The 26,755-nt window shown below is 34.8% G+C and overlaps 5 protein-coding genes across 16 annotated transcripts; 3 read left to right on the top strand and 2 right to left on the bottom strand.

Annotated features, from left to right (window-relative positions):
• Positions 1-201: 201 nt before the first annotated feature.
• On the top strand, positions 202-1,432 carry LOC123889649. Its single transcript, XM_045939079.1, has 3 exons — positions 202-238; positions 323-405; positions 1,057-1,432. Exon 3 carries the CDS (start codon positions 1,061-1,063, stop codon positions 1,343-1,345), a length of 285 nt encoding a protein of 94 aa, XP_045795035.1. The 5' UTR covers positions 202-238; positions 323-405; positions 1,057-1,060; the 3' UTR covers positions 1,346-1,432.
• Positions 231-9,405, top strand: LOC123889647 (cell division cycle 5-like protein). Of its 3 annotated transcripts, XM_045939076.1 has the most exons (5): positions 2,149-2,198; positions 2,293-2,375; positions 2,550-4,486; positions 5,208-5,489; positions 8,042-9,405. In XM_045939076.1, the coding sequence occupies exons 3-5, from the start codon at positions 2,594-2,596 to the stop codon at positions 8,837-8,839; spliced, it is 2,973 nt and encodes a 990-aa protein (XP_045795032.1). In that variant the 5' UTR covers positions 2,149-2,198; positions 2,293-2,375; positions 2,550-2,593; the 3' UTR covers positions 8,840-9,405. The 3 variants fall into 3 exon arrangements, with proteins under 3 accessions (XP_045795033.1, XP_045795031.1, XP_045795032.1); XM_045939077.1 differs by lacking the exons at positions 2,149-2,198; positions 2,293-2,375 and adding an exon at positions 231-405; XM_045939075.1 differs by having other exon boundaries at positions 2,098-2,375.
• Positions 9,406-9,480: 75 nt separating this feature from the next.
• LOC123889648 (homeobox protein 13-like) lies at positions 9,481-12,029 on the bottom strand. The gene is made up of 3 exons (XM_045939078.1): positions 11,764-12,029; positions 10,657-11,668; positions 9,481-9,890 (listed from the first exon to the last, which is right to left on the bottom strand). Exons 1-3 carry the CDS (start codon positions 11,907-11,909, stop codon positions 9,798-9,800), a joined length of 1,251 nt encoding a protein of 416 aa, XP_045795034.1. The 5' UTR covers positions 11,910-12,029; the 3' UTR covers positions 9,481-9,797.
• Positions 12,030-13,658: 1,629 nt separating this feature from the next.
• LOC123889645 lies at positions 13,659-18,989 on the top strand. 9 transcript variants are annotated; one of them, XM_045939071.1, is made up of 9 exons: positions 13,659-14,052; positions 14,653-15,066; positions 16,086-16,462; positions 16,830-17,079; positions 17,163-17,328; positions 17,421-17,523; positions 17,624-17,752; positions 18,060-18,278; positions 18,540-18,989. In XM_045939071.1, exons 2-9 carry the CDS (start codon positions 14,835-14,837, stop codon positions 18,822-18,824), a joined length of 1,761 nt encoding a protein of 586 aa, XP_045795027.1. In that variant the 5' UTR covers positions 13,659-14,052; positions 14,653-14,834; the 3' UTR covers positions 18,825-18,989. The 9 variants fall into 9 exon arrangements, with proteins under 9 accessions (XP_045795027.1, XP_045795029.1, XP_045795025.1 ...); XM_045939073.1 differs by having other exon boundaries at positions 13,681-14,052; positions 16,089-16,462; XM_045939069.1 differs by having other exon boundaries at positions 13,736-14,052; positions 16,089-16,462; positions 18,051-18,278.
• A 345-nt stretch (positions 18,990-19,334) lies between these two features.
• Positions 19,335-23,450, bottom strand: LOC123889644 (ankyrin repeat domain-containing protein 13C-like). 2 transcript variants are annotated; one of them, XM_045939065.1, is made up of 3 exons: positions 23,171-23,450; positions 20,846-22,846; positions 19,335-20,091 (listed from the first exon to the last, which is right to left on the bottom strand). In XM_045939065.1, the coding sequence occupies exons 2-3, from the start codon at positions 22,511-22,513 to the stop codon at positions 19,708-19,710; spliced, it is 2,052 nt and encodes a 683-aa protein (XP_045795021.1). In that variant the 5' UTR covers positions 22,514-22,846; positions 23,171-23,450; the 3' UTR covers positions 19,335-19,707. The 2 variants fall into 2 exon arrangements, with proteins under 2 accessions (XP_045795021.1, XP_045795020.1); XM_045939064.1 differs by having other exon boundaries at positions 23,164-23,419.
• Positions 23,451-26,755: the final 3,305 nt, after the last annotated feature.

Below are 26,755 nucleotides of genomic sequence, written 5' to 3'. Positions count from 1 at the left end.
ACTATTTCAAGTAGCTTATGAGATTATAACTTATAGCTTTATCATTTTTTCTTTCAATTTTATCCCTATCATCTTACTTAAAAAAATTTAAATATTAATTAAACATATATCTTTTATGTCATTTCATACATACAAATTATTAGCTATCCGGTATCTTTTACCGAGCCTTACTAAAATAAAATAAAATTGGGGTTACACAAATTCAAGTTTCAACCATTCACATCACCCACACAGATTGGTAAGGTTTTCGGTCTTTTCACTGTTTCTCTCTTTCTTTCTCTCATCTTTTCCGCTTACTTTCTTTCTTTCTACTCTCACAAAGATCACAAACCCTAACCTCATTCATCACCGTACCCGCCGCATCGTCGTCTTCAGATCCCTCGCCGCCGTCTCCAAACCGCAGAGGTATATATATATCTCTCTCTCTCTTTATCTCAATTTCTATCTTCTGTTCTTTCTACGTATTTCGCGATTTTAACCTAATTACTTACACTTCATTGATTTCACTCTTTATTCGCATTACGCAATTTTCGATTATCACGCATTAAAACTGAATCTTCTCTACTGGACTTTTTGTTATTTTTGGTGTATTTATTTTTGGATTTTTACACTATATTTGGTTAATGAAAGAAAGTAAACCGAAAGATAGTAGAAGGAAAGAAAGAGTAGAAAATGCAATGAAAATAAAGAAAATGAGATAATATAGCTGTGAAACGAGTTAATTACTTTTTAATAAAATATTTTAATGTTTTAAATTTCTATAAAATAAATCTAACATTTCAACAATTATTTTGTTGAAGAAATAATGTAATTTAAAATTTTCATTTCTAGTGTCATTTGCTATTTGATTAACTAAATTAATGTTAAATATTAATTTAATTTTCTTTTTTTTAATAAAATTAATTTTATTTTCAATTGAACAAACTTTATAATTTATAAACTTAATTCCTTTTATTTATATTGAATTTTATTTCCTTTTTTATAGTGAAAATTCAATTTTTTTATTTCATATTTTTTATGCATATATCTTTAATTTTTTATTTCATATTTTTGAAGCATAATGGGTTTACTGTGGTGGCGGAAGGGAAAGAATTCTCAACCGGAAACGAAGTCGGAGAACACGAAGATTGGTGGTGTAACGGCGGCGGGGATGAACGGTGCGGTGGAAGTTCCTCGACCTCAAAACGCGAGTATATCCATTTTCGAGTTTGGTTCGGTTGCTGCTTCTACTGATAAGGTTACACTTGCTGGTTATTGTTCCGTTTCTGAAGATCTTGAGCCTTGTCGTTGGGAGATTCTTCCTGCAATTGGATCCAACGCTCCACAGTTTCGCGTTGTTTTCTAATTATATGTTATGTGTACTCTTGTTTATTTCGATGATGTGTTACTTTGTATTGACATGGCTTATTAGTTATTATATATGAATTATGAACGAATTCTGTTAAAAAAAAAAAAAACTAAATTAAAAATATTAATAAAACATTTTGTTAAACTCACTTGAGTTGGTGTATTGGTATTGGTTGGGACCTGAGAGTGTAGTCCTCTTGAGGTATGAGGTTCGATTCTCTCTGGTGCCAATTTGGGTGGGGTAATTTAGCTTCTTAAAAAAAAAACATTTTGTTAAAAAATAAAAGTTTAGTAAAAAAAAAACTGTTAAATAAAATATTATGCGCAAAAATATATAATAGTAAATCTTACTCCTACCTGAGCTTATATACAAGTATTTAGTAAAAAAACACCCATGCTATTTTATAAGTTTTCACTAGTGAAAATTATAATTTTATAATCTATTTTATCATAAATTACATTGACAAACTTATAATAATATATAAAATTTGCATAAGCTTTAAAAAAAGCTGAGCCAAACGAGTCCCTGAAAGGTTAATAAGCTAAAATATTATAGCTTATTTACTAACTTATAGCTTATTTTTCAAATACTATTTCAAGTAGCTTATAAGATTATAACTTATAGCTTTATCATTTTTTCTTCCAATTTTATCCTTATCATCTTACTTAAAAAAATTTAAATATTAATTAAATATATATCTTTTAAGTCATTTCATAGGTACAAATTAGTTCGACCGCTAATTTTACATCAATATAAGGTATCTTTTACCGAGCCTTACTAAAATAAAATAAAATTGGGGTTACACAAATTCAAGTTTCAACCATTCACATCACATCACCCACACAGATTGGTAAGGTTTTCGGTCTTTTCACTGTTTCTCTCTTTCTTTCACTCATCTTTTCCGCTGGCGCTTAGTTTCTTTCTTTATTTCTACTCTCACAAAGATCACAAACCCTAACCTCATTCATCACCGTACCCGCCGCATCGTCGTCTTCAGATCCCTCGCCGCCGTCTCCAAACCGCAGAGGTATATCTCTCTCTCTTTATCTCAATTTCTATCTTCTGTTCTTTCTACGTATTTCGCGATTTTAACCTAATTACTTACACTTCATTGATTTCACTCTTTATTCGCATTACGCAATTTTCGATTTTCACGCATTAGAACTGAATCTTCTCTACTGGACTTTTTGTTATTTTTCAGTTCAATCAATTTTGTAAGAGGAATACAAAAAAAGTGTTGCCAATATGAGGATTATGATAAAGGGAGGTGTTTGGAAAAACACCGAGGATGAAATTCTGAAAGCTGCTGTTATGAAATATGGTAAAAATCAATGGGCTCGTATATCTTCGCTTCTTGTTCGTAAATCTGCGAAACAGTGTAAAGCTCGTTGGTATGAGTGGTTAGATCCTTCCATTAAGAAAACCGAATGGACTAGAGAAGAGGATGAGAAGTTACTTCATCTTGCTAAGCTTATGCCTACTCAGTGGAGAACAATTGCTCCCATTGTTGGTCGTACTCCTTCGCAGTGTCTTGAACGATATGAGAAACTTCTTGATGCTGCTTGTGTTAAGGATGATAATTATGAGCCTGGTGATGACCCTAGGAAATTGCGTCCGGGGGAGATTGACCCGAATCCTGAGTCAAAGCCTGCTCGACCTGATCCGGTTGATATGGATGAGGATGAGAAGGAGATGCTTTCTGAAGCACGTGCTCGGTTGGCTAACACGAAAGGTAAGAAAGCCAAAAGGAAAGCTAGGGAGAAACAGCTTGAGGAAGCTAGGAGGCTTGCTTCTTTACAGAAAAAGAGAGAATTGAAGGCTGCTGGAATTGATGTAAGGCAGCGGAGGAGGAAAAGGAGAGGGATTGATTATAATGCAGAAATTCCCTTTGAGAAGAGGCCTCCTCCTGGTTATTTTGATGTTGCCGATGAGGATAGGACGGTGGAGCAGCCAGCATTCCCTACTACTATTGAAGAACTTGAGGGAAAAAGAAGGATCGATGTTGAGGCGCAGCTGAGAAAGCAAGACGTTGCAAGGAATAAAATTGCCGAGAGGCAAGATGCCCCGGCTGCTATTCTGCATGCCAACAAGCTGAATGACCCAGAAACAGTTAGAAAGAGATCAAAACTGATGCTTCCACCACCCCAGATTTCTGACCAAGAATTGGATGAAATTGCCAAGTTGGGTTATGCCAGTGACCTTGTGGGTAGCGAGGAACTCACTGAAGGCAGCAGTGCTACACGTGCTCTTCTCTCTAATTATCCACAGACACCCAACCAAGCAATGACTCCTTTAAGAACTCCTCAGAGAACACCAGCTAGTAAAGGAGATGCTATCATGATGGAAGCTGAAAATTTGGCCAGGCTGAGGGAGTCTCAGACACCACTGTTGGGAGGAGAGAACCCGGAGTTGCATCCTTCAGATTTTTCTGGGGTCACTCCTAAGAAAAAGGAAATTCACACTCCAAACCCACTGCTGACTCCCTCTGCAACCCCTGGAAGTGCAGGCCTTACTCCCAGAAGTGGTATGACACCGTTAAGGGATGGTTTTTCTTTTGGCATGACTCCTAAGGGAACTCCTCTTAGGGACGAGCTACATATCAATGAGGATATGGAGATGCACGACAGTGCTAAACTCGAGCTACGGAGACAAGCTGATATGAAAAAAAGTTTGCGCTCTGGTTTAAGCAGCCTTCCACAGCCCAAAAATGAGTACCAGATAGTGATGCAGCCAGTTCAAGAAGATGCTGAAGAGCCTGAGGAGAAGATTGAGGAGGATATGTCTGATAGAATGGCTAGAGAAAAGGCTGAAGAAGAGGCACGGCAGCAGGCATTACTTAGAAAACGATCAAAAGTCCTTCAAAGGGAACTTCCTAGGCCTCCTCCAGCATCTATCGAGCTTATTAGGAACTCGTTGATAAGAGCTGACGGGGACAGGAGTTCATTTGTTCCACCAACCAATATTGAGCAAGCCGATGAGATGATAAGAAGGGAGCTTCTAACCTTACTGGAGCATGACAATGCCAAATATCCACTTGAGGAGATAGCAAATAAGGAGAAAAAGAAAGGATCCAAACGAGCGGCAAATGGACCTGCTGTCCCTGTCATAGAAGATTTTCAGGAGGACGAGATGAAAGAGGTATGTATTTACTAATTTCTACTTTATCTGCTCACCTTTTAATTTATTTTTTATGCCTTTTATACTTAATTTGTTAGTAAGTTGCTTGGTCACCTTTTCACCCTATGGTACACAACTTAATTTTTCATGTAGATGATTCACATGTTTTTTTATGGTGATATTGATCTTAAAATTATTGCTAATTTATCCAGTTACTACTCAGCATTCTTATTCTTATATTGTATCCCCTTTTCACCCCAAGAAACCACTTATAGAAGCGTCTTATGTAAAATTAAGTAGAAATGTTATGGACTTCTTAGTTTAAATTGTGATACCATCTCCTTTATAAGTTACTTGAGTATTGTGGCAGTATGTAATATGGATTGTATCATGCTTGCACTTTATTTCAGTTATAACCATTTGATTAATTAGGTTGAAGTTTGCGTTCTTTTCTCTTAGTTGTGCTCCATTTTTTCTTTGAGTTCAGATAGCTCCTGATTCAGCTGTAATTCCCCCAAGTTATACCTTACTCTTTCATTTTTGTTACAAGTGATTCTTCAATTACCTATAACAAAATTTTATGTTAACTTGTCCAGTGATAGTAATACACATTTTAAACTGGTTGTTAATTATTATTTACACTTTAAGCTTGAGTATAGTATAATTTGAGATAAACTTGTTAGTGGATGAGTGATAATATATATATTGATTGTTATTTAATTATGTATGCTGTTCTTGATAGGCTGATAAGTTGATAAAAGATGAAGCCGAGCATCTTCGTGTGGCAATGGGGCATGAAAATGATTCCCTTGATGAATTTGTTGAAGCACATACCACTTGCATTAATGATTTAATGTACTTTGTCACCCGTAATGCATATGGTCTATCAAGTGTTGCGGGAAACACGGAGAAGCTAGCAGCTTTGCAGAATGAATTTGAGAATGTGAGAAGTAAGCTGGATGATGGTAAGGAGAAATTGATACGACTTGAGAAGAAGGTTACTTTACTCACACATGGGTATGAGGTATGTCACTGATATCTTGTATGCAAATTGGCTTGCATTAATTTTATTGAGATTCTAGAGTGTTTATGTTGTCTGAATGCCCTTTAAAGTTGTTTTTTTAATATAAAATGATTTATAAACTTAAAACTGTTGCAATTGAAAACCTACGGAACCCAGCTAATGATTAGGGGAAACCGTTGCAGTCGTTTTGGGAAATGCATTTCATTATTGTGTGTGATATATGTATTCTTGGTCTATCACCTGCTCTCAAAGTTTTCTTTTTACTTATTTTCTTTGTTTTGTTCATTGTGAGGCAAGGTAAAGAGAGTGGTTTAACTCAAAAAACTAAAACTCAACTCAAAATTGAAACTAGATTAGGTTTTTGAAAATTTCAAAACATGAAACCAAAAACCACCCAAACGGGGCCTTAAGTTTTAAGGGTTGGATTGGATCAGCTTGATTAGTTTTTGATGTGTAGTCTCATGAAACTTCACAATTTTAAATTGTGATCCCCAAGTGCACCACACTGATTTCCCAATATCTGAGCTTGCACGAGGTATAGGTCAACAACTTGCCCACCTAACATTATATTTGACCAGGCACTTGGCAGTGCAATTCACATTTGGTTGAAGTAAAAGTTTTAAGCGGCAATAGCCAGTAAACGGAGTCCTGTTTGGCACACTCATTGCACTAGCCAATGCTTCGATGGCAGTTTATATTGATGGATGGTTGAGCTTACTCCAAGAAATGATGCAGATAGGATCCAATTTATAAAATTAAAATATATGCATATATATGATATAAAAATTATAATAAATTATATTTATATGAGATCCCCTAATGTGGACCCCAAAACAAAGGGTCCAATGGTGAACCCCCAGGTTGATGTCCGGTTATAACAAGGCACATTTTTTTTATCGTTTTTATGTATTTTCTTTTACCGTAAAAAGCGTGCTTTCTCTTTTAAGTCAAATTTCTTGTAGATGAGACAAGGAAAGCACCATATCATTGAGGAGAAAGGAAGCAACATGGCAAAATAATGAAATTAGCGAGGGTTTATGCGGCAGAATAGATTCTTCACGTGTTTATTAGAAAATAATAACACGATTTGTTGTTGTTGACAAAACACTTCAATCATACTTCTCCTTTGGTAGTTTATTGAAGATTCATTGTATTCAAATCATAATTATGGCTAGTGTTTTCTTCATTGTCCTAATATACATACATAGAATAAATCTCGGTTGCAGACGAGCTCCATATATCAATTTTCAAACAACCACCACATTTTATCCAAATAAACCCACATGAATACACATAGTGGTAGGTATGAAAATGACGCATTACTCATACTTTTCTCAGATCTGTAACCCTTCCATAGATGAATAATGATATGGCAAATGGTTTACTTCAACTAATACTGTATCAACTCCCACTTTGGGACTTGCAACCACTGTCTCATGAGTAAACACAATCGAACAAGGAACCCAAATCGTAGTCAATTTCCCCAAAATAGTCTTTATAAGGGGAAGTCTGTGTCCTTCCAATCCATGGTCCACCATTTCAACATTCAGCTCTGTTTTTCCAAGATGTTAGACCTAAATTTAAGACCTATCCACCTCAATTGGTTCTCGATTGGTTTGTGTGCAAGTCTGCAACAGTAAAGTTGACGACAATTGTTTCCCCCTCTCATCTACCAAATAATCAACTTAAAAGAACCAAATCATTTTGTAACTTGTTATGACTGGTCATCAACCTGGGTTCACCAGTAGACGCTAGGCTCTGATACCATGATAGAAGATGAAGACTTGGATCATTCTGTTATTCTAACTGATTCTCATTATTGAAAAGCTAAAGAGATTACAATAGGGTGACCCTTTATATAGAAGATACTAGTAGTGAAGCTTCTAGAACTTATTGTTAAACTAGTTCTAACTAACTTGGTAAAGGCAGTTACAGGGGTATTAATCTAATACAGCACGTCTATATTAACTACAATGTACAAGCTTTTAATCTATGAGTTAGTATCTGAGAGATGCTGATGTCATTCCTCTAATAATAATAGGGGCTCCCATATTTACATCAGTGCAGTTTAACACCGAGAAAGGAAAGATAAACTTGTGCAAGTTTATGCAAACCCTTTCATCTAAAAATGTTCAACAGTGCAAGTGGACACATTTATGTATTATCAAATACTTTTTGTATATAAGAACCAACGGAGGTTGGGTTTAGCCGAAAGAGATAGACTCTCACATCCCAGCGAACCAAGGTTCGAATTCTGCCTGGGAGAGGTTCCCACATATATAGTGTTCGACATGTCTCAAATAGGATTACCTCCGGATGAGAGAACCTTGTAAAAAACTTTTTGTATAGAAGATATTTTTTTTAAGGCAGCTTGATCTTCGTATTTATTTTGCATCTTTTTTGTTTTTCTTGATTATATTGGTTTAATAAATGAAATGAAGTTACCGTTATACCCATGTGGATTTAGCATATTGAAAAATTGAATCAAGTTTCTGATCTTTATAATTCCAAAATTGAGATTGAATATTAAATTTTGGCTATTGCATTTTCAGATGAGATCAAAAAACGGTATTTGGCCGCAGATCGAGGCCACTTTCAAGCAGATGGACATGGCTGCAACAGAATTCGAGTGTTTTCAAGGTTTGAAAAAACAGGAGCAGTTAGCAGCAAAGCATAGGATAAACAATCTTTGGTCTGAAGTTCAGAAGCAAAAGGAACTTGAGAGAACTTTACAGAAGAAATACGGAGATCTTATGGTAGAGCTGGAAAGGACACAAAACATAATGGAGCAGTTCAGGGTAGAAGCACAACAGAAGGAAGAAATTGAAGCCAAGAACCATGCAATAGAAGAGGTAGAAGCACAACAGCAAGAAGAAACCGAAGCAAAGAATCATGTCCTTGAGATTTCTGAAGCCACGGCTGATGAAATTAATGTGCAGGGTACAGAAAATTGTGAAGCAGTACCCATCTCAGCTGACCCGGAAATAGCCACTGTGCAAGATCAGGCTACTTCTAGCTCCAAAGTTGATATGGATGTGGATTCCTCCTCTGAAGCACAAGCTACACACATCACTGGTGTTACATTGCCAGATGCACCTGCTGCAGAGGATGAAAATTCAAAAGCTGTAGAAGGCGAAAACATTGAAAGCGTTATTGAAAATAGTGAGACCGCAGTAGATACAAGTGCTGCATTGGAAATAAAAAGTAACGAGGAAAATGGTGAGGGTCAAGATGTTGCCAATCCAGATGAGGTTATGGAAGCTGCAAACAAACCTGATAACATAAAAGAAGCTACCCTGCTTGATGACATGCAAGTTGATGATGGTAAACGAGATGATGAGGCAAATTAGGCAGGGGATTGTATCAGCAAGTTCTAATATTAAAGTTTGTGGAGATATTACACTGATGAGTTGTTGCTGAACCTAGAGATATCCGAATGAGTTGCATGGAAAGTGGGTGTGTCCTTCCTTATTTATTGGATGATAATGAGCAAAGGTTTGGAACGTTTTATTTTGCCAAGTTTTGCCCTTGTAACTTTCTAAGTGGATGTTGGTGATGAGCTCGTTTAGATTCTCCATTAGATTTGATTGCACCATGTCATCTTAAAACTCCTTTTAGATGGGTCAAACTCAATCAACAACTCTGACTTTCCTTATGTACTTTTTGGTCCATTGACATTACAGAGCTTTGCAAAAGTATATCCGATTGTTGAATGGTCCTTAAAAAAAAGTTTAAACAGAAAAAAACTGATTATACATGTTTTAATTCAGAGTACATTACATCCTTTTGTGGGATTGAAATTTCCCCCCGCTGAACGCCGTAAGCCATCTGAGTGCGATATAAGGAATCATAATTAGGAGGCAGCTGGTCAAATGTATTTTTTGGTGAGCCAATAATGTATATTCTGATTGTGACATTTTTTTTTAGTTTGATTGGTTTATAAAATTCACAGGAATCTTGGATACATAAATTGAACATTTTTTAGAGAAAATAGTCAAGAATTTAGCTGGAATTTACATATATGCATGGAAAGCTCAATGACATTATTCAGGAAGAAGAAAAGTTCAATGCCATTATGATATCTTATCAAGAAAAATGACAGTAGTTTATGGATAACCATTTTTGTTACTATTACCCAAAACTTGCATTTTGCAAATACAAAAATAAAATAGAACAAATGGAAATTCGAGTCTTAATTACATGTACTCGTTATTTATTTGCACTAAAAAAACTAGGAAATTTGAATCATCTATCCATGCATCAAAGTATGATTGAATTGAATCAAAAAAGTTGTGCCTTGTCTACACATCAAGTCAATTTTGAGCAACACTGGCTGGCTGCTTCAAAAGCTGGTTCTAGTCTAGTTTTTACTGTTGTTGAACTCCATTCTTGTTTCCCTTCCTGCAATACAACAACACAATTCTCTAGTTACTTCACCCTCATTCATCAACACTACATACACACACATATACATACATACTCAAATTAGGTCTACAAATCCTAGCTCAGGCAAAAAAATGACAAAATTGTTAGATCGGATGCCATGACCGGAATTCGAACGCCGGCTCCATCATTTATGTGCGTGAGTTAATGATGGTTTCGTCATTTTGTCTACGAAAACAAAATAAAAATAAAAAACTCAAATTAGGGTGTGTTTTGTTTGTAGACTTTTTTAAGAAATGTTTTAAAACCAAAACCAGTTTTATCATTTTAATTAATAGTCTCTATTTAAGACTTTTAAGAAAATTATTTTGTTAAAAAAAGTTATTTTTAACCTTAGAATAAAAAGCTTATCCCAGTAGCTTTTTCAAAATATATTTTTTTCTAAAAACAACAAACTTAAATGGAGGAGCTTCATATTTAAAAATAAAGGTTTTTATGATGGCAAACAAAATTAACAACTCAAAATAAAACCTCTTAATTTTTTTAAAACAACATAGATTCTTTTAAATCCAAAACAAACACATCTTTAATGTTGTGTAAATCACTTTCAAATCATTATATTAAATACTCTATATATTTATGACCATTCTTAATAGCCAAAAGTTAACTAGGATCATACAATTAATACACTTATTCATTCATTTACTTAATCCAAGTGATAAAAACTTAAACAACACTTAATTTAAATAAACTTGAGAAATAACAACAAAATTAATTCACTAACCTTTCCATATTTATTGGATGATTTAGAAGACTTTCTCTGCTCTGAATGATTCCAATAGCTCCCAACAGAACCAATGATTGGTGCCTCTTCAGGACTATGAGTTCTAGAAGATGTTCTAGATATATTTGAACTATACTTCCTTATTTCTTCAACTGTCAATGCTCCTAAAATTGGCCTATCCTCAACATCACATCTTTTTGGTGTATTATATTTGCTTTCTGATTCAACTAACCAACTAGAAAGGCTTGTATCTACCCCAATTTCTTTTCCTTTTTCTGTTTCAATATTCATCTTTTTGTTTGATGATAATGATAGCTTCAAATTCAAACTAGGTTCTTGTTGGTTCCAATTAATGTTTTCTTTGTCTTCTTTTACAGAATGCAACAATGTTGCTTTGACTTTCCTTTGACTAACATTCTCAATTGGATTCAACACTGAGGAGCAAACATTTTCATCATTTTCTAGAATGTTGTTTCTTTCACTTTCTTCTTGTTCTTCTTGAGGTTCCACCATTATGCTGGTAACTTCATTATCAACCAATTCTTTTTGAATTGATGAAACTGAAATTGGTTTTTTCTTATAATCAGTTGATATAGAAAACAAAGAAGATTCTGATGAACCTTCTTCATTGAGGTTAATATCATCATATCCATCATCATCATCAGAGCAATCTTGATATCTATACTTGTTAAGAAGAGGTTCATTCATTGATCTTTCTTCTTCTTTGGCTTCATTGGATTCTGGTTTTGACCCAGATACATCTTTTGCACTATGAAGCTTCATTGGAGTACTGTTAACTTCAATCTCATCATCATTTTCATCAGCAGAAACTGGTTTTCTACAACCAATAGAAACAGAAAATAGTGACTCAGAACACTCTTTTTCTTCTTGTACTTGTTCATGGTTATCTTGAGGTGTTGTTGTTTTCTCTTCCTTTGTTTCCAAATCATCATGATGAGTGTTGTTGTTGTTGTTGTTGTTTATACATTGAGATTGGTCTTGATTTTGTATTCTGAATTAAGTTGTAATGAGAAAGTAAATGAATATAAGATGATGATAATATAATAAGTTAGAAAAATGAATAAGTTGTAAAAATAAATAGCTTACTTTGATTTTGATATCCAATGGATGGATTCATGAAGGTTAGTATTATGGAGTGTAGGTTGAGGAGTAGATATTGAAATAGGTTGAGAAAAGTGGTTTTGGCGTTTGGAAGATGAAAAACAAGGTAGAGAAAAGCACTTCATCTTCATGATTAATACTAATAATTTGTGTAAAGTGAATTGGCTTTTTTGGTTGTTAAGATGAATGAGAAGTAAGTAAGTAGTAATGTATTGTTTTTGAAATCCGTCTTTTGAGAAGTAAACAAACAAACGGTCATATGAAAATGCAAAGCTTTTGAAAATTTGACCGTTGAGATTTCCAGCTAGATGGATTCTGATTCTCCTATTAAGTAGTACCAAGTAGTTGGGTTGGGCCTCCCATCAATTGGCTTCATTTAAGGATCATTTCTCTCACAGACCCGTTATTTTTTTATACCCCAATATTCCAATTTTATCTTTGTAAAAAATTTCGGTTCGCAGAAATTGAATTTTTTTTACTACAAATTCAGAATAAATTTCGGTTTTTATAAATCGAAATTTGTTTTCAAGGCAAAAAAAAACTTCGGTTTCTATAAACAGAAGTTTTTTGCAAGGGTAAAATTGAAAATTCATGGAATATAAAAGAAACACGAGGTTGAGAGAGAAAACATATCATTTAAGTACTAGTAGTAATTGTAGTGGGTGTTTCTTTTCGCGCCCCTTGTTAGCACATCCTGCTTCATAAAAATAGCACTTATTTTATGACAAATATGTAATAATTAATAATTTAGATGACATATTATATGAAATTAGAACACACTTACTTGATATTCATAATCTCAAACCAGTTAACGAAAGCGCACCAATATCGAAAACATCGATATATTAGACAATGTCTTCCTCTGCCTGATCACATGCTCCAGTCTTTGAGGTCTTTCACGGGGAAGACAACAAATGAGCTTACTGTGTTTGTAAGTAACGACAAAGGGGACCTAGCCAATCTTATATAAGATCACAACCCTAGTACCACCCATCATGGACTCTAGAGTTGGGCCTACACTTTGTTTATACACAAATCAGAATTAGTGTTCAAGCCCATTATTATTGATCACAATTATCGGGCTTAAGCATCATCAAATGGATCACAACAACATCAACCCGTTTTTATTAAAATCAAACATGTTTTCTCTCCCCACCCCCCGTGATTCTTTTATACCCCCCAATATTCCGATTTTGCCCTTGCAAAAAACTTCGGTTCGCAAAAACCGAATTTTTTCTAGTACAAATTCAGAGTAAATTTCGGTTTTCAAGACAAAAAAAACTTCGGTTTTTATAAACCGAAGTTTTTTGCAAGAGTAAAATTGGAAATTCAGGGGGTATAAAAGAATCACGGGGGGTGGGGAGAGAAAACATCAAAATCAAAAGCCACAATTGATTGCAGCCCACAAAATATATTCTAACAAAATAGAGTATTATTTTTTTTTCACTAATTAATGAAACTCGTTTTCACAATTAGTATTTTTTTTTTTTATTTTAAAGAATCATACACAACTTAAATATGACATTTATATAATGAGACGGATTAAGACTTAAATATGACAACTTAAATACTATATGGAACCTAACATACCCTCTGAGGTTAATTAAGAACACTCGCTATGTTATTGGCTTAAGTACCAATCGTCCATATCACTGACAGATACTGCGACTCTAAAATTGGCCTCACGATAAAGCAATCAAGCAAGCACAATAGTGTTGAAAAATAGGACAAATACAAACAAGACAACAACAGTAATTCTATCATACTCACAAGAAAGAAAATAAATTATTCACAAAAAATAAAAAGAAAGAAAAATATAGTAACGAAACGTGTGATATAGAAAATTCATAAATATTGCCTTGTATTCAACATTAATAATTGCATATTTATTTATTTATTGTTACACTTATTAATGAAATGTAATAAAAAGAGAGAAAAAAGGAAGAGAGAGTGTAGTTTAGTTGAAGTTAAGGGACAGCTAAGCTACCTAGAATTAAGAATGAACAAATATATATATGTAGCTAGCTAGGGGACCATAATACCATTTTCTTTCTCATCATATCATAGTTTCATACATAAGATAAGAGAGTGAAAGAGAAGAGAAATCATATACTATATTAAATTAATGGCATTAGCAACACTTCAGAAGCCGCCACTATAAACATATTATGATTATCCTTTTTCATTTCTTCATTGGTTGTTTGTTGCAACTCACTTCTTATATGTAACGTATGTATAACTTCATCTTAATTACCTCAACTCAAAAACGAAAAGGTATTACTATTAATCTTTTCAATATTTCTTCTTTCTTTCTCTTCATCCTTTTATATACTATAAAACAAAAATGTTTTATGCTTAGAAATTAGCCTCACTGTTTCTGTTTCTGCTAACTCTTTCAGCTCAGATTCTTGTTTTTTTTGTCAGTAATTCAGTGTTCGATCGCGAGGTTAAGAAAGTCTGGGCAATAATTGTTTTCACCAGGAATCGAATTCGGATTTTTCAGAACGATTCGTCCTAGAAAAACTTATTAACCACTTGAACTGAATGACTTGATTAGCTCATATTATTGTTTTATTCACTGAGATTCTTGTTAATAATTAATGATGATCTTAATTTATTTGTCCACTAGCTAGTCCTTAACTCAACCTTTCTTCTTTTTCATGATGATCTTCAAAGATTGTGAAGAGAATCCGTGAATTCTTTCTTTCTTGTTTGTTTGTTTGTTTGTTTAGGTGTTTGTTTTGTACCTTAACTTTATCTCCAACAATATCACTCATCACACTTTTCTTGTTTGATATATCAACACTTGTCCCTTTCTCATTCTTTCTATATTCTGATAGAAACTTCACACTTTGTTGCATTTATTTTTTGCAGTTGGAACAAAAATGATAAGGATGGCCCACAAGTTTCACTTTCTTTGAGGTGGCAAGATCCTATATTCATGTGACTGTTTTTTTCTTTTTCCATTAAGGTTGTGTTTGGCAAAAAAAAATATGAAGCTTTTTTGAATTAACTATAACTCATGCTCATGCATAAAGAAAAAGAGTGAAAATTATATGGAACCATTAAATCATCAAAGGTCTACTCTTGAGAGAGTGGTTTCTCAAAAAGCTTTACAAATGAGCAATTCATTTCCATGTCAAATATGTGTTATTGGATTTCTTTGTGGACTTTGTATTGCTTCTTTGATTTTGGCTACTCTTACTTCTTCCTTTGGTACTTTTCACTTTGCTCAATTTTCAATGCTTAATTTATCATTCAACTCAGATCTCAATACCACAATCACTAGTAAGTACTTCCTTAATTACTTTTATTTAATGTCTTTTTTAGTACTACTATTACCTTTTTAAGTTAGTAATAAAAAATTAGCAATTACTTAACTTTTTAACATGCTTTATGAAGAGAACAAGAAGAGTTTTAAGTCAGTTTCCCATTTGTGTTTTTTCTTCTTTTACTATTAATGTGAATCCTATACTATTTGTTTACCTAAAATTATTCCAAAGAATTATTCTAAGTGTGTTTAAAGTTATACACACTTTTTAAGAAAATTATTCATGGTACTAATTTCTATGATCAAATGGACATCATTTACTAAAATACTTTTATTAATAATAGATACCGAACTAATTCCTCCGGCTTATACTAAAAACTCAACTTTTCATATAGATTTACAATTGATGTGTCTGGCTTATATTATTGACTAGATACATCAATTATTCAATGTATTTGAAAAATTGAGTTTTGCTTATAATTATAATAGGAAGTAGTAGTTAAGTAAGTTAAGACGTGACAAATAATTATTGAAAATACGTAAAATATGTGACGGAGGGAGTATCAAATTTAGTTTAAACTTTGAGCTCAACAAAGAACAAGAGGTTAAAAGTTTCCCATTTATGATTTTCTTCTTTTTGTCTTATGAATTCTAATGTTGTTTTAAAACTATTCTAAAGAATTATCAAATTCAGTTGAAACTTTAAGAACGTTTATTCTTGAAGCAAACTTGATGAGTACGAATTTTAAGGCTTGTACATGAAGTAACATATATATATATAATTATACTAATGCTTACTTTACGTTAAGCATACTCTAATTTTGGACTTTTTGACTTTGACCACACTTACTACAAACAAGATATAGCATTACATTAATTTGTTTTGCATAATCATTTCATGTAGAAAAAACAATCATGTAGTTAATTTTTTATAATATGATAAAGTACATAGAAAATTTACTAATTCAACAATATTATTATGCTTAATTAAATTAAATTAACACAAGGGACATATTTTTTTTCATGGTGACAACAGCAGAATGCTCCTTTAAACCTAAACAAACAGAGAGATTAAGAGATTTGAGGAGCATAAAAGAAAGTGACCAAGATGAAAGAGTATCTTTGCTTTATTCAAGTTGGAGTTGTGTGTTAACAAAACCTACAACTGAGAGAAGTGAGTGCTTATTGAAACTTGGAATTAATGAGTCCAATTTGCCTAATGCTCCACATTTCGAAAATTGCAAGGCGAAATCGCATCTACATAATCGTCTTGACACACGTATAGGAAATGATTCCTTTCCACCATGGACAAGTTGGAAAGGATTGTTGGATATGCAACCTGTTGCAGCAACCGGCGAGCAGATTAAACACTTCAGAAATCAAGCTGTATCTGAGGGTGATTATCCACCATGGGTATGTTTCTTAATCATTTGCACTGTATTTAATGGATGATCGTTTTTTTATTGCATATATACTATATAGATTCTTAGATATCACTTAGATTAGATAATTAGTATATATTTATTATCGAAAAAACAGCATGTAGAGCTATGAAGCACGGACACTCCTCAGGTTAGACGTGGCACCGACACTGACACTTATAATTACATTGAATTGTGTTATTTTCTCAAATTATATTCGGTGTCGACGTGTCAATGTCTGTGTCGTGTCCGGTGTCCGTGCTTCATTCATATATAGGTGTAGAGTAGACACTTGAGGAAGATTCATGTGCTGCATTATTTTAGATCATTAAAAATGACAGTTGTAGAAGCATTTGCAGATTGCAGGATCTGATGCAGAAAACTATCCTCTGACTAGAAAAGTTCAACGCGATATATGGATTCATCAGCATCCACCGAACTGTAGCGAACCGAATGTGAAGTTCCTATTAGCTGACTGGGAGAGATTGCCTGGATTTGGCATTGGTGCTCAAATTGCTGGAATGTGTGGACTTCTTTCTATTGCAATCAATGAAGGAAGAGTCCTTGTCACTAATTTCTATAATAGGGCTGATCATGATGGTTGCAAAGGTAAAAAAAATTGGGAGCCATTTTATTTTCATTTTAACAACTTCATACAATGTGAACATCTGCTTCAAATGTTGCTCTTGCAGGGTCGTCCCGGTCTAGTTGGAATTGCTACTTCTTTCCAGAAACTTCTTTAGAATGCCGTCAACGTGCATTTGAACTAATGAAAAGTGAGGATGCTTTGAATAAAGGAATTTTGACGACGAAAGAAAATTATACGTCGAAGCATATATGGGCAGGATCAACTCCTAGGCAAGATCTCACAAGAACTACACAGATTCATAAATTAATGTGTTCCTGAACATAAGTTATTATTCTGCTTCTTATGTCAATGTATGATGCAGGATATGGGGCGATCCGTGGAATTTTCTGCAACCGACAACTGATATAAATGGTAGTCTGGTGGCTTCTCATAGAAAAATGGATAGACGGTGGTGGCGAGCACAGGTACTCCTAGTCCTAATTATGTCCCCATCATAACAATCTACTACAGTAACAATGATGAAAAGTTAATGGTTTAATGATGTTGCCATAAATATTATTTCAGGCTGTACGCTATTTAATGAGGTTCCCAACTGAATACACATGCAATTTATTGAATGAGGAGCGCCATGCAGCCTTTGGAAAAATAGCTGCAAAAATGGTTCTGGAAAGTCTTGCTAGAGAATGGCCAAAGGTTAACTCTCCACATATATCTTCCAAAACTAGCACAATGCATATATGTGTTTTGAATATGGATATCTTACACTCGATGAATTACGCATCTGGCACATGCACGCAATCTAAACCATCGAATTAAGATCAGCCGTGTTCTGACTTGGTAAATCAAGTTCAAAGTATAAAGTCAGAATGCGAGCGACCTTAGATCCCATGATTTAGATTGGCGTCGACGTGATTGCTTTAGTACAAAGAATCCAAATCCTATTGTACATTTTTACATTCTTTGATATTATCTTGTGTGTTAACTTCTATAGATGTTTCAGGAGGAGAATGGTAAAAGGTCAAATTCTGATATTGACAAATATGTATGGTCCAATCACAATCCCTGGGTCCCGAGACCTCTTCTAAGCATGCATGTAAGGATGGGAGATAAAGCATGTGAAATGAGAGTGGTTGAATTTGAAGAATACATTCAGCTTGCTGATAGGATTAGGAGCCATTTCCCAAACCTCAATAGCATTTGGCTGTCCACAGAGATGCAGGTATGTACTATAACACAAACATCGGACACTGACATGTCAACATCAGTATTAATTTGAAAAAAATATAGTAATCTAATGTAATCATGTGTCATTGTCATGCCGGACACCTGAGGCTGACACGTGTCCGACACCGGACCAACCTTCATTCAAAAATGTTGGTGCTACATAGATTACTATTGCATTTAATTGTGTATTTTTCAGCTTTCTTATACTTCAAGCTTCTTGTGTTTTAATCATAATTATTGAATCCATTTGATTCAGGAAGTGATAGACAAAACAAAAGAATATTCTTCTAGGTGGAATTTTCATTATACAAAAGTAAGAAGGCAAGATAAGAGTAATGTGTCAATGGCTGAGTATGAAAGCAGTTTAGGAAGGGAGAGAAGCACTAATTATCCACTTGTTAATTTTCTGATGGCTGCTGACTCTGATTTTTTTGTTGGAGCTTTGGGTTCTACTTGGTGTTTCCTTATAGATGGCATGAGAAATACTGGTGGAAAGGTCATGTCTGGCTATTTAAGTGTCAACAAGGACAGATTTTGGTAATCACTGTAATTAAGTTATTTGTCAACAAAAATGTTGACTATTAGAATAACAACAGAATAGTTTTTTGTAGTCTTCTGTAAAATAATGTAAATTATTCTTATCATAATCATTGTACATGACAATGCTAAAGAATCTTGTGAATTAAAGGAGTCAACATATTTGCAACTTGTTATTGTCCTTATTGTTTTTCTTTGACTCTTCAAAGATAAAGAGGTGATGATTTGAAATTTTAAAGAGATATAAAACATGAGAGAACTTGAGAGGAATAACCAAGGTACTTTTCCCTTAACTTTTACTAATCTTGAGAGTAAATTGTAAAGTGAAAAAATCAAGATGTATATGTAAGTAATATTCACCTTTAATTTATTTATCAATGATTGATAATTCTCAAGTTAAAAACATCTTGTAATTCAATCATTGGATATGACATTTGGACAAACTTCACTATGACAAATCCTTTGAAAACAACATACAAAATCTTCATGAAAGGAATGTAACTAGAGAACAACACTCAAGAAAATGTAAAATCGATGATCATCGACATAGATGTAGATACAAATATTGGTATCTAATGAAAATTAGACAGAAGGCAAGCAATTGATGCGCAAGACTCTGGCTCTTCAATTTCACTTCACATGACAATACAACAATTTCTAGAAGATGACAGCTTCCTTGGCGAAACGGCAAAAAAAAATGAAGGCACCTGTTTAATAGCTAATAATAATTGGTTGCACGAGAAGTTTCTAGCAAATTCTTACAGAAACCCTCCGGTGTTGAAATGTAAAGTCAGCTGTGGAACTGTGCATAAAGAAAGACACTTTCTCTCTGGCAACAATTATCAAAGCCGCAGTTTCACCCAGAGATACATACCGAAATATTATTATTATTCTTCTATGTCGTCGGTGCTGCGATGCACTCCATCTCCAGATTTAGCCACTGGTGGCTTCTTATGTTTTTTACTTTTGGCTTTCTTTGCCTTCATTCGGCGTTTCTTTTCATTGGCATCTACCCATTTGTAGTCAGCGGGTATGCTGAAAGGATCAGCTTCATCCTTATATCTGTGACTGTCAGAGTCGCTGGTTTGCCCCCCACGACCTCCTTTCATCCATGAAATCCATGACGCAGACCCCTCTGATTCCTTGGATTTGGCATCCTGGAAATGTGCAGGGCTGGAAAGTGGTGTTGAAAACTCTTCTACTGGCTGAAGCTCCTCAAATTTTGTAAAAGTGACGAGCACCCTGATAGTAGGGACTATCGGGATAGCAACCTGTGTAGCACCAGAGATTATTATCATTTAAGATCAAAAGTCAATAAAGAACAAGAACGGATAATGAACATGCTAAAGCACACAGAGACTGATACAAACATGCAGAAATCAGGCTCAATATTATCGCACCAACACTCATATATAGTTTGATTTCTCTGTAGTTTATATATTGAGATAAGCTAACCAGACTGATGATCTCAAAAAGTCAACTGAGGCATAACTAATCCAGGATAAGTCAAAACCATGTGTGTCATTCACCCAAATTTCTCTGCCAACTGACAGATCTCCTCATTAGGCAAAATGAACAGCGGCGAAGGGAAAAACCCTTAAGCTTATCAGGGCATCCGAACAATAGTAGCAAATCTTTGCTTTGCAAACAAAACAGTTTTGTATCGCCGTAGCTTGACATGTTGAAAATAACATTAACAATAACAGAAGTACCATGTGATGATTATCAGTTATAAAAGACATTCAAAACCAAAAGATACTCATGCACAAATGTACATACAAGAATGCCCAGATAATTGAAACAGACCCATGTGAGATCTCATAACAGTTGTGAAACCTAAGCAACTTGTCAACTTCAGAGAAAATTCAGATGTTTATCAGTTATATATTTAATCTGAGAAATAACGATTGATTTCACTCTCTGCCCAAAAAGGCAGCTAGAGGTAATATGAGCACTCTCTACAGACAGAGTGCGGAGGAACAGTGCATAAAAAGTTCAGAACTTCGGTTATAGTATTTGGATTACCTTGACAGGAAAAGTTCCATGAGGAAGCTTAGTTGTCAAAAGCTCTCTGAGTCTTCTAATAGCCTTAACCTTATTTGCCAAGATGTCGAGTAGAGGCAGAAGCTCATCAGTTTTCAACGGGAAGTCAGGCGTCAACCACAAGACAGGTCTTAAACCCTTTTTGTACTCACTCTCGTTCTTAGACTCACTAACTGCTCCTTTCTTCTTCTTCTTTTTAATGTTTTTATCCTTTCCCTTCTTAATATCTCCATTATCCTCCTTCAGGAACTCAGATGCTATCTTTTGTTGATCACCCGACTTCTGGTTGCTACCTTCTAGGCCAAACCTTGAACTTTTCTTTGATGTTTTTAAATCCTCAGGCTCATCACTGTTGCTCTTCAAACTTTTTTTGTTCCAACCAAACCAGCTCTTCTTCTCTTTAGACACACCATTGGTTTCAGAATTCTCATAGGAAGCTGATGAACCATTTTCTTGACCATCCCCATGCTCTTCATCATCACCAGCAGCGTCAGAGTTCCCCATTCGCAGTGCAGAATCTAATTGCATTCTTTCCTCGGCAGTCAGTACATCATCATACTCATCATTGTTTTCCCCATTTATCATACTTTCTCCATCCTCCACAGCAAAAAGCTCTTCATCTGTCATAGCACCTGGAACCCGCCTTGATTTCACACTCACCATCACATTAAGCATGTCATAAACTTTCGCCTTCCAATTCCCAACCATCTCTGTCTTCTCTTGACGCCTCCAAGATAAATGAGGAATAAGCTCGGCCTGAGTAACATCAATACCTGGTCTGTACATATTTGTCTGAGACATCAAGGATACTTCATGGGCAACTTCAGCTTCTGTTGGTTGTGTACCAGCTCCTTCCAAGGCATTTGTAACTTCCTTCTCCTTATGTGAAAGAGCAAGCAAAGAACCATGTGGAAAAGTTAAATTACTGTCCTCTGAAGTATAACCATCTCCAAGGAACAAAAATGTTTGGTCTGATCGTTGGATGCGTAAACCGTCAAAACCAGCAAGGGTCATATCAGCGCGGAGATTAGAACCACGTTTCCATATTCGATAAGTATCAGAAGGGGCTATGCGTCCAATAAAGGGAATTACAGAGCTTTCAAAATGAAAAGTTATCTCCATATAAAAATCACGAATTCGAGTTGCCGAAGCAACAATGCGTGGAAGTCTACGACACCATTTAGCCCAAGCCAGAGGTTGATAATGTCGTGCAATAATCATGGCAATAGCTTCCTCTCTAGTGCACACCGCCTCTTGAAGAGCACTCCAACCATGCTCATTCTGTAGACTCCAATCCGCACCAGCAGCCATCAATATCTCAGCAGAGACATGATCCCTAAGACGCACTGCAAGGTGAAGAGGGGTCTCCCTACCAGGTACATCACGACGATCAATAACAGACGATACCTCATCAGCTCGAAGTTCAGCAGCAAGAGATTCAGCTTCATTGTTAACCTCGCCAGCCTTAGCAAGCCGTGGCAGGGAAGTAACAATACGCCGCAGGGCAGCATGGTCACGTCTTGCAACTGCCAAGTGAGCAGGACTATGTGCATATTTACTTAAATCTTCCATCGATTTGTCTCCTATCTCTCTCTTTTCCCTTTTCGCCCCTCCTACACCAGTATCATGTACAGTTCCATTTACTTCCATAGTTTCCTAATTATTCTCGAGTTATAAAGCACAAATTGCACAAACCTCCCCCATAACCTTTCCTTTCAAAGTTCAGACACCGCAATCGATTCTCAACATGTAACAATGAGAAAGGCAAACCTAAAATTGTATAATCCGTGTCTAATTGTTGTTCAATTTCTAGATCTCCTCTGCCACAATTACAACTGACAAACACCAACAAAAAAGCAAGACTCTAAGAACTGATTTTGCTTCAAAATTCAAAATTCTACTCCCAAATTTTGAACTTAAACCCCCAAAATCCAATTCAGTAACTCGATCTTAAGACTCATGAATGCTCCAATGAAATCAAATCTACAAACAAGCAAAAAACAAACAAAGATTTACACATATAGCACTAAGATTTGAACTAGAAAGAAATTACAATGTATCCAATTGTAACTGTAACTAGAAAGAATTTTTTTTTTTAAAAAAAAAAAAACATTTTTTTAAATAAAAAATTGAACTTTAATTTAAAATGATACTACTAAAGTGAAAATATGAAATGGGTAAAGTGAAGATGTCGCATCAAATGAAAAGAAAAGAAGATCCGTGAATTTTGAATGAATAATTTTGGAATGAGAAAAAGTGTGGTTAAGAATTAACGAACAAGAATTGAAGAAAGTACTTACTACTTACAACTATGACATGACATGTGAGAGAAAAAGAGTGATCGATTTGAAGAAGTTGTTCTTTGTTGTTGTTGATTTTGCTGTTTAGGGTTGTTAAGTTCGAAAATTGAAGAAGAAGAGGAAAAAAAGAAGAAAAGAAGAAGAAAGAAGAAAGAAGTGATCGGACGGTGGAGATGGAATAGGAAAGATGAGATCTAACGGTGGTGATGGTGTGAAGTGTGGACCATTTAATGCTGACAGATGACTACACAGCTCAAAAGGAAACAAAGTGGACTCGCTCTGTTTCAGACTCATCAAACTCACTCAACTCAATGTTCACTTTTTATTTTCACTATCGGTTTAATCCGGTTCGGGGTTAATTCTGACATCAAGTGATTTCAGTTCCGTTCGGATTGTAGTTGTAAGGGATTGAATCATGGTCCTCCCCCATCAAATTTAGCGTCAATTACTACTGAACCAAACAAACACCGCAACAAAACATTATTCCACAAATATATCTAATTAAATTTCATAATATCGCATTTTTTTGAATTTGAATGTTGTGCACTAATTGTTGCATCACATAATTTTGTTACTCAATTGTCTTTCTTTAAGTTGATATTCACAATCTAAATCAAATGAACACCGTGACAAAATGAGAAATCAAAATAACACAATACTGAGTTAAAAAATCTAGAAAAACACCGCTCCAAAACAAAAAATCAAACAACTCTTCGTGCACATGGGTGATTTAAGGTCAAAGAATGATCCAAATTCACCCATCTTATTTGTTAGTTGGGCCTTGGCCCCTTTTGTTACAAAAAAAAAATCCATTTTATTCGTTATCATTTTTAGATCATTTCTCTCCTGACCCCCACATTTCTTTTATATCCACCAAAAATTTCATTTTGCCCCTTGCGGTTTGAAATTTTTTTGCCAAAAAACTTCGGTTTATATTCACCGAAGCCAAATATTAGACCATTTCGGTAACTGCGAACTGAACATTAGCATTTTTGGTACACAAAAACCGAACGTCAGCTTGTTCGGTACCTGCGAACCGAAATGTCCTAGATTTTGATACGTTGTTATCGAAAATTTCATTGGGTCGCTGGAATTAGGTCATTTTCGGCAGAAGTTTACCGAAATAATTGTTTCGGTACCTGCGAACCGAAATGTCCCAGATTGCCTATGCAACTAAAACCTTTTTTCAATACATCGTTGAAAGAAGTAAGGTATTGTTCTATGTGGCAGAAGTTCAATTTTGAACTTTTATTATAACTTGACATAAAAAAAAGAAAACATAAAAACCATTTTTTCTGTGTGTTTTGTGGGGTGGTTAAAAAATCAGTGGACCATTTTTTTGTTTCATTTGAGAGGATATCTCCAGTTTGGTATCGTATTCTTAGGTGGTTGGGGAATGAGTTTGTGTCCCCCAATAGAATCGTGCATGTCTTTGAGAGCTTCCTTGGGACAGGGGTGAGGTGTCGGGGGTGGTTAGGTTTCATGTTAGTGTGACATGCTGTTATGTGGTCTATCAGGACTTCCAGGAATGATATTATTTTTTCTGATGGGTTTTCAACACCAAAAATCTTGTGGATAGGGTCAAACTCTTTTCTTGGAAATGATTTTTAGGTAAAAATCCTAATAACCCATGTTCTTTCTACGAGTAGAAGGTGTAATATATCTTGTGCTGGTCTAGTAAAGTTACGTGACGAAGTGGTGTCTGTGTTTTCTTGTGCAGCTTGAGTGGTTTCTCTTGAGTACTCTCTTATAGTTTGGTTTTTTCTCTCCCGTTAGTTTGGTGGTTGCTTTGAGATCCTATGGTGGTTAGTAGCTCTTGTGAGTCTTTCTTTGTTCATGTTTTAAGCTTTTTATTTTGCTTTTGAGTATTTCTAGTACTCTTGGTTTGTATTATGACTTTTTTTACTAATTATATATATAATATTTATTTGCTAAATAATCCAATAAAAAAGAAAAGACAATTGAAAAAGTGTTTATTTTTTGTACATGGATCCCACACTACTGGCCGGTTGATATGGATTTTCTAAAATTGGTTTTGGGGTTAGTTGCATCTTTCAATTTGTTTAACATTGAATATTCTAAAATTGTCCTCCTAGGATAGAAGTTATTTTGTCTCTGGGAAGGTGTCATTTCATTTGGGCTAAGTATATGTGGTGTGTTTTGTTGCTAAATAATCTCTGCAACTGCATGACACCGTAATTGCATAAACACGTGTATGTCCACATCGTAATCACGTCAAGAACCGCATCAGACCCCGTGTATGTGTGTTGCAACAACCATGCATAATGATCATAATCGCAACGCAATCGCTTTCGCATCTGAGAACGAAACCGCATTAATTTAAAATCATGGATCAATTCACACATTTCTGCCGCTTTCACTCCATATTGTTTGTTTCAGGTTTCAAATAAGAGAATTAATTATTTGTCACAAATGATATTGTTAAGAAGTTGAACATGACATTGTTAAGATAATTAATTTTAACTTAAAATCAGATGGATTTTCAAAAAAGAAGAAGAAATGTTTGCCTTTCAGTTTCATACATCATTTTCATACATATATGTTTAGAGGGACTCTGACACAAGTGGTCCATTGTGTAATCATATGATTATTACGCAGTCACGCGTTTTAATTTCTTCCTAACTCTCACTCACTTGGTATAAGATGCATATACAAGTTATTTATTTTATTTTTTATATATATGGTTATGAGTGTGCCTAAGCCTCTTGTATTTGTACCTATCTAAGAATTGGCCATATACTAAGTATAACATATAGAAGAAACTTGGGGTCCATGATTGTGACTATAATCGAAATAATTAAAAATTCACACACAAAGTGAAATAATCGAAATTCAAATTTCGGTTAGAACGACCGACCTAAAAACTTTAACATTTTTGTTAGTTGAACTAGACAAAAATTGATGTGTACTTATTTATCTTTTAAATTGTGATCCATGTCCACAATGCGGCCACAATATGGCTAATGCAGTGGTTTCTGCAACTACATGACACCGTAATTGCAGTGTAATTTTCAATCACGTGTATGTCCGCATCCTAACCATATCAAGGACCGCATGCTCAACCGTGTATGTTTGTTGCAACAACGTACCATGCATAATGACCATAATCGCAACACAACCGCTTCCACATCCGTGAACGCAACCTCAATTTAAAACTATGGATCATTTTTGTCGCTACAATTATTTCAAGTTTCATATAGTTATTTGTCACACATGATAAGTTGATTGATCATGTTACTTTGACTCATTAGTGTCAGTGTCATGGGTTAGTCACGCGTTTTTCTCACAATTTCTACAACTATATATATCAAGTGTAAAGAGAAGAAGTGGTTACATTGTTGCATAAGCCAAGCCAAGTTCTACACTCTCACCTCTCACCACCTTCACAAGAAAAACATTCACTTCACTCTCATCTCTCACTGGTTCTTTCTCATCTCTTTCCATTTAATAATGTTTTAGATCAACTGCCTTTAACAATTCTTTGTTGGGTTTTTCATTTTTTATCTGTGATCCATATAACCAAGGGTTGTTGTTGTTGTTGTTGATCTAAAACATTTTCTCTCTTTCCTTT

This window comes from Trifolium pratense, linkage group LG6, assembly GCF_020283565.1.
Source record: "Trifolium pratense cultivar HEN17-A07 linkage group LG6, ARS_RC_1.1, whole genome shotgun sequence".
Classification (NCBI taxonomy): domain Eukaryota; kingdom Viridiplantae; phylum Streptophyta; class Magnoliopsida; order Fabales; family Fabaceae; genus Trifolium; species Trifolium pratense.
This window is presented reverse-complemented; position numbering and strand designations above follow the sequence as displayed.

Bases quoted from the DNA above. Each gene is read 5' to 3' on its own strand.
- LOC123889645 (XM_045939066.1), top strand. From the start codon at position 14,835: ATGGAACCATTAAATCATCAAAGGTCTACTCTTGAGAGAGTGGTTTCT. The intron at 17,524-17,623 runs GTACTCCTAGTC...ATATTATTTCAG, and splicing joins GACGGTGGTGGCGAGCACAG to GCTGTACGCTATTTAATGAG. The intron at 17,753-18,050 runs GTTAACTCTCCA...TAACTTCTATAG, and splicing joins TTGCTAGAGAATGGCCAAAG to ATGTTTCAGGAGGAGAATGG.
- LOC123889649 (XM_045939079.1), top strand. From the start codon at position 1,061: ATGGGTTTACTGTGGTGGCGGAAGGGAAAGAATTCTCAACCGGAAACG.
- LOC123889644 (XM_045939065.1), bottom strand. From the start codon at position 22,513: ATGGAAGTAAATGGAACTGTACATGATACTGGTGTAGGAGGGGCGAAA. The intron at 20,092-20,845 runs GTAATCCAAATA...GGTGCTACACAG, and splicing joins ATGGAACTTTTCCTGTCAAG to GTTGCTATCCCGATAGTCCC.
- LOC123889648 (XM_045939078.1), bottom strand. From the start codon at position 11,909: ATGAAGATGAAGTGCTTTTCTCTACCTTGTTTTTCATCTTCCAAACGC. The intron at 11,669-11,763 runs GTAAGCTATTTA...AACTTAATTCAG, and splicing joins CATTGGATATCAAAATCAAA to AATACAAAATCAAGACCAAT. The intron at 9,891-10,656 runs GTTAGTGAATTA...GTTGTATTGCAG, and splicing joins CATCCAATAAATATGGAAAG to GAAGGGAAACAAGAATGGAG.
- LOC123889647 (XM_045939077.1), top strand. From the start codon at position 2,594: ATGAGGATTATGATAAAGGGAGGTGTTTGGAAAAACACCGAGGATGAA. The intron at 4,487-5,207 runs GTATGTATTTAC...TGTTCTTGATAG, and splicing joins AGGAGGACGAGATGAAAGAG to GCTGATAAGTTGATAAAAGA. The intron at 5,490-8,041 runs GTATGTCACTGA...TTGCATTTTCAG, and splicing joins TACTCACACATGGGTATGAG to ATGAGATCAAAAAACGGTAT.